Raw genomic sequence first — 6,506 nt, 5'->3', positions numbered from 1 at the left:
GGAAACAGCTGAGGGCCCCTTGACAGTTGCGGATTGCTGTTTCCAGCAACATTACAAGGTAGAGGTGGAGATGATTGTGTGCACGTATCTATTTTACTATGTTTGTAAAACATCTCAAATTTAAATACTATATAATTTTAATATCAATGTGTGCCTATACATATAACTCACTGATACGTTAATTTGAAACAAAGGCACTTATCAGAAAGCTAGAAGTACATTTATGGTATGGCCAGGCCCACCAACAGCAATTTCAGGCCCCAGGGCAGAACAGTCAGTGGGGGGCTATTTAAATGGCAATAAATGTTTGAAAGGCCTTCATACAAACTCTGGAAACCGGATTATGGCATGGTACTAACACTTGCTGCTGACAGATTAACCTGAACGCCATTGCCCACTGCTACCATACCCTGAGGTATGAGGTCCTGCTCCCAAGAAGTCAATGGCAAAACTTCCATTGATTTTCCAAGCACTGGATTTGCACCCCATGATATCTGACCATGCTGAAATCAGACATACGCCATTAAACAGATTTGTTTCTAGTGAGGTTGTAGCATAGTTTTATTGACCCCCATAAGGAATGGGAATTTTTCTGATAAACACAAAAGCTGGAGGGAAAGCCACACAAAAGCAGCAAAGCTGCTGCAGACCAAGGTAAATTAAATATGACACCAGTGGTTACTGTCACAGGAAATATGTATTCAGCAACTGACACAGCAGGTCACCCAAAATAGGGAAGGGTGTGAAATATGGCCTGGGTTTTGGAAGTTATTGAATGTTTAGAGTCAGGGAACAAGCACTTCAGCGGTTTGGAGAACTTACCTCACCACCTACAAACAATTCCTGTTACAATGACAATAACATTGTTGTCTCACAGGTTAAACAAAAGTAAAAGGGAAACTCTCCCCCTCCCTCCCTTAAATAAAAGCTTGAGTTTTTCATACTTGTTACTTCCAATTGCAGACATATCAGGAGGCAGCTTAAAATATTCTTCAGACCTCTTTGCTTTTCCTCGTTTCCTTCTTTCACACTTCTTTCTCTTTCTCCTTTCCTTCCCCTTCCCTTTGCATCCACTTCTCCCCCTTCCATCTCCATCCTCCCACCTCTTCCACCCCACCTCTCCCCCTTCTGTCTCCATCCTCCCCACCTTCCACCTCTCCCCCTTCCGTCTCCATCCACCCCACCTCTCCTCCTTCCCCCTTCCATCTCTATCCTCCCCACCTTCCACCTCACCCCCTTCCGTCTCCAGCCTCCCCACCTCTCCCCCTTCTGTCTCCATCCTCCCCACCTCTCTCACCTTCCACCCCACCTATCCTCCTTCCCTCTTCCGTCTCCATCCTCCCCACTTTCCACCTCTCCCTCTTCTGTCTCCATCCTTCCCACCTCTCCCCCTTCCATCTCCATCCTCTAGGGTGACCAGATAGCAAGTGTGAAAAATTGGGACGGGGGTGGGGGATAATAGGAGCCCATATAAAAAAAAGCCCCAAATATTGGGACTGTCCCTATAAAATCAGGACATCTGGTCACCCTCCCACCCCACTCCCACTTCTGTCTCCATCCTCCCCACCTCTTCCACCTTTCACCCCACCTCTCCCCCTTCCATCCTCCCACCTTCCATGCTACCTCTCCCCCTTCCATCTCCATCATCCCATTTCTCCCACCTTCCACCCCATCTCTCCCCCTTCCATCCTCCCTCCTTCCCACCTCTCCCCCTTCCATCTCCATCCTCCGCACCTCTCCCCCTTCCATCCTCCCTCCTTCCCACCTCTCCCCCTTCCATCTCCATCCTCCCACTTCTCCCACCCCACCTCTCCCCCTTCCATCTCCATCCTCCCTCCTTCCCACCTCTCCCCCTTCCATCTCCATCCTCCCCACCTCTCCCCCTTCCATCCTCCCTCCTTCCCACCTCTCCCCCTTCCATCTCCATCCTCCCTCCTTCCCACCTCTCCCCCTTCCATCTCCATCCTCCCCACCTCTCCCCCTTCCATCCTCCCTCCTTCCCACCTCTCCCCCTTCCATCCTCCCTCCTTCCCACCTCTCCCCCGTCCATCTCCATCCTCCCCACCTCTCCCCATTCCATCCTCCCTCCTTCCCACCTCTCCCCCGTCCATCTCCATCCTCCCTCCTTCCCACCTCCCCCCTTCTGTCTCCATCCTCCCTCCTTCCCACCTCCCCCCTTCTGTCTCCATCCTCCCTCCTTCCCACCTCTCCCCCTTCCATCTCCATCCTCCGCACCTCTCCCCCTTCCATCCTCCCTCCTTCCCACCTCTCCCCCTTCCATCTCCATCCTCCGCACCTCTCCCCCTTCCATCCTCCCTCCTTCCCACCTCTCCCCCTTCCATCTCCATCCTCCCACTTCTCCCACCCCACCTCTCCCCCTTCCAACCTCTCCCCCTTCCATCTCCATCCTCCCTCCTTCCCACCTCTCCCCCTTCCATCTCCATCCTCCCCACCTCTCCCCCTTCCATCCTCCCTCCTTCCCACCTCTCCCCCTTCCATCTCCATCCTCCCCACCTCTCCCCCTTCCATCCTCCCTCCTTCCCACCTCTCCCCCTTCCATCCTCCCTCCTTCCCACCTCTCCCCCTTCCATCTCCATCCTCCCTCCTTCCCACCTCTCCCCCTTCCATCTCCATCCTCCCCACCTCTCCCCCTTCCATCCTCCCTCCTTCCCACCTCTCCCCCTTCCATCCTCCCTCCTTCCCACCTCTCCCCCGTCCATCTCCATCCTCCCCACCTCTCCCCATTCCATCCTCCCTCCTTCCCACCTCTCCCCCGTCCATCTCCATCCTCCCTCCTTCCCACCTCCCCCCTTCTGTCTCCATCCTCCCTCCTTCCCACCTCCCCCCTTCCATCTCCATCCTCCCTCCTTCCCACCTCTCCCCCTTCCATCTCCATCCTCCCTCCTTCCCACCTCTCCCCCTTCCATCTCCATCCTCCCTCCTTCCCACCTCCCCCCTTCTGTCTCCATCCTCCCTCCTTCCCACCTCTCCCCCTTCCATCTCCATCCTCCCTCCTTCCCACCTCCCCCCTTCTGTCTCCATCCTCCCTCCTTCCCACCTCTCCCCCTTCCATCTCCATCCTCCCTCCTTCCCACCTCCCCCCTTCTGTCTCCATCCTCCCTCCTTCCCACCTCTCCCCCTTCCATCTCCATCCTCCCCACCTCTCCCCCTTCCGTCTTCTTCCTCCCACCTGCCACCCCACCTCTGCCCCTTCCATCGTCCCCTCCCTACTTCCCACCTTTCACCTCTCCCCCTTCCATCCCACCTCTCCCCTTCCATCCTCCCCTCCGTCCTTCCCACCTTCCACCTCTCCCCCTTCCATCCCACCTCTCCCCTTCCGTCTCCATCATATCCCGCCTCAGCACCCCCCGGTCTGTGCCCCTCCCAGTCGCTCTCCCGCTGCCTCTCTCTCCTCCCCCGCTCTAATGCCAGTTTCTCCCATTTCCCGCCCCCTACTGCCCCGCCCCTGTTGCTATGGCGCAACGGCCGGGCCCTCCCCTCGCCGTGCCCGCGGCCGGAGCGCTCCCCCCCGCCTTGAGCGGCCGTGGCCGCCCGCAGCCGCCTCCTCCTGCTGCTATTGGCTGCCTCGGAGCGGGGCACGGCGTGCTCAGCTCTGTCGGAGCAGCCGGGCGGGCTCACGTGATCTCTCCCCAAGATGGCCGCCGTGCCTTCTTGTTTTGATGAATAATCTCTGTGTGGGGCAGGGGCAGCGAGCCGGGCAGCGGCCGAGGGGGCAGCCGGGCGGGGCACTGAGCGGGCAGGGCTGAGGCAGGCAGGAACTGGTGTCGCCCTTCCTGCAGTACAGGGGGCAGCAGGAGCTGGGGGCAACAGGGGAAGGAGGCACCTGGAGAAGCGGGGGGGTGGGGGGGAAAGCAGGAGCTGAGGGCATCTGAGCGAGGGCACAGCAGAACGGGGAACAAGAGCTGGGCGCCTGGAGCTGGGGCAGGGTGCAGCAGTCACAGCTGGGGCGCAGGGAGGCAGCAGCCACTGAGAGGACCTGAGCTGCAGTTGGCGGAGGGGTTTGCTGCTCCTAGCCTGAGTGGCAAGCAGAGAGAGGGTGAATTCTGTATTGTTGTGCTTCACCTCTGACTATGCAATTCTGAGACACCCCTGGGGCAAGAGGCAGCAGGACCGAATTCCCCCGAAGCTCTCGTCCCCTAGAGAAGCAAAGAGCCCCCAAACTACTTTCACCATTAAGAGGAAAGCGATGGAGGAGCTGAGCGCTGATGAGGTGAGTTTGAGGGGTCTTGGGGTGGGGGAAAAGGCTGGATGCTGGGAGGGAGAAGGGTGAGTCGAAGAATGGAGTCTTAGCATTAGGGTGGATCTGAGGGGTATTGGTGCTCTTTAGGAGAGGAGGATGGGATTGAGAGCGTATTTTGAACTCTAGGGTTACACCTGGGGTACTGGGTAAAGCCATTCATTTTTCTGATTTGGGGAAGGGGGGGCACTTGTTCTGGGGATGTTCATGTATGTCTTGCTGATCCAAAGGGGAAACTTTGATTAAGAAAAGTACAATAATGTGACTTTTTCTCTGTCTAGTGTTTGGTTTTTTTTCACTCCACTCTCTTTGTAGCACCTCAACATGGTTTTTCTGGCTTGTAATTATCTTGTTTGAGGGTGGAGGTTGAATTCCTTTTCTTTCGGTTAATTGTTTATTTGTATGTTTGTACCTGCCTGTTCACTTATGGGATGACTTTTTCATTTTGGGTTAATTTTTAGGAATTGTTTTTAAAAATCTCTCTTGGGATTTTTATCTTGTTTTTGAACGAGACATTTTAAAATCTCCTTCAAGAGTCTTCCCTTTGTCAATACTTGAGACAGTTGAGGTATATGTGTGGTTTCATATTTAACAGGGTTTCTTTTTTTTTCACAGCTCTATGAAGAACTCAGGTTAGCTCATGTTAGAACAGGTCAACCTGTTTTCTGTGGCTGACTTCAATTCCCTTAATTTTTTCCTTCTCTTTATTCTTCCAGATAAAGTTGTAGGTTTGTTTCTTGTGGTGGGCAATAAGTGGGGCAAATCATTTGCAAACTGTTTCTGTTTCTTCTTTTTAAATGGAACCTGATGTACTCTCAGGATCTGCTGTTGTGTTTATATTTTAGAGAAAGATTAGATTACTTCGATCTGACATAGGAGTTTTCCTGCTTCTAGTAACCGCCAGCTCCCCGAGTGTCCACTTCATGTACAACTTCAAACCTACATTCTCTCCCTACCCCTTCCCTTAAACACATTTTCATAGGAAACTATACTGTAAACAATGACTGATCAGATCAGCTGTAACATAATTGTTCAGGGCCTCAGATTCAGCTGGTTTACTACTAGGTTAATTGCAGACTTACTCTCTATGATTAGAATGTAGTGGTAGCAGGGAGAAATGGCTTTTATTCTGTGCCATACTTGGTGACCAGCTTGTAGAACAAGGCTGCTGCTGCTGCTGTTGTTCAGGTTTGTATTACAAAATACTGGGATATTTTTGATCATGTTGTAAGTCATGATTTAGCAGTCCTACTGTGTTGCAATAGAAGCAAGGAAAAAGTGCCTCAGAGGTATGTGGCTGGGGATGGTCTTCATATGTTGTGGTGATATAGAGACTACATTTCCCATGTGACATTGGGTGGGAGATGCTAGTAATGTAGTTCCTAGTATTGGGAACAGCCTATAATTTAGTAGGTATGTTTCATGAGTAATATTTTTATATCTAATTCTTTTGATCGTACTTCTCAACTGTGTCTGATTATGAAGCATTTTGTTAGATTTTTAGACCATTCATCCCATAGAAACCTGGTTATGTCACTGATACCGTAAATTACTGACATCAGAACTGCAGTATCATGGACCTGAGATTGCAGAAAATAGAGTCCTCCACTAAGGATTCCACCTTCATTAAGGAAAATCCCTGACTTTCTTAAGTAGCTTCTTAAAGTCTTCCCCAAGTTTTCTAGTAAAATTTTAGCTAAAGATCTCGGCTGGCTGGTCCTTTGGGTGGTTGTTTGTGGTAAGCTTTATCATATGGTTTTTTTTTTTAAAGGGAGTAATGTCATCAATTTTTGTGGTTAACATATACACACCCTTTTAACCGGAAAAGACCTTCTTCAGAACCAAATCAATTTTATTTCCTCCAAGTTCCCCTTTTTGCTGCTGCTGTTTGCAGCAAGTCCTGTTTCTTAGATGGCCATTATTGGAAAATGTAGCTGTTTTAAAGATTACTAGGTTTCCTTTGTCTCTAAATTGGATGGAGCTGAGAAGAAAACTCTTCTTGGTGGAAACTTAATATGCTGAGCATTGCCAGTGGTTGAAGGTAGTGACATGGGTTGGATGCTTCTTCTAATTTCAAAATATAGTTTAAGTACAGTAGAACTTTGCTGATTTCTACTAATGTCTGGGAGATCCTCACACGTTACTGGATTTTACAGATTAGTGGGTGAATAAAGAAACACAACTTTTAAAAGTGCAAGACTGAAACATTACAATATATATGTTAAGACTTGAATTCCCTTAAAGGTAA

At 50.9% G+C, this 6,506-nt stretch overlaps 1 protein-coding gene across 6 annotated transcripts in view; it reads left to right on the top strand.

Annotated features, from left to right (window-relative positions):
• Positions 1-3,504: 3,504 nt before the first annotated feature.
• Positions 3,505-6,506, top strand: part of UBE4B (ubiquitination factor E4B) — a 64,898-nt gene continuing 61,896 nt past the window's right edge. Inside the window, exon 1 of one of the 6 annotated variants that reach the window (XM_007053715.4) lies at positions 3,505-4,231. In XM_007053715.4, coding sequence (XP_007053777.2) covers positions 4,208-4,231 — 24 coding nt within the window. In that variant the 5' untranslated portion in view covers positions 3,505-4,207. The remainder of the gene's footprint in view (positions 4,232-6,506) is intronic. The other 5 variants (XM_037880952.2, XM_037880953.2, XM_037880955.2 and 2 more) reach the window with 5 other exon arrangements.

Source organism: Chelonia mydas, chromosome 18, assembly GCF_015237465.2.
Source record: "Chelonia mydas isolate rCheMyd1 chromosome 18, rCheMyd1.pri.v2, whole genome shotgun sequence".
Classification (NCBI taxonomy): domain Eukaryota; kingdom Metazoa; phylum Chordata; order Testudines; family Cheloniidae; genus Chelonia; species Chelonia mydas.
The sequence above is the reverse complement of the archived record's forward strand: the minus strand, read 5'-3'. Positions and strand labels throughout refer to the sequence as shown.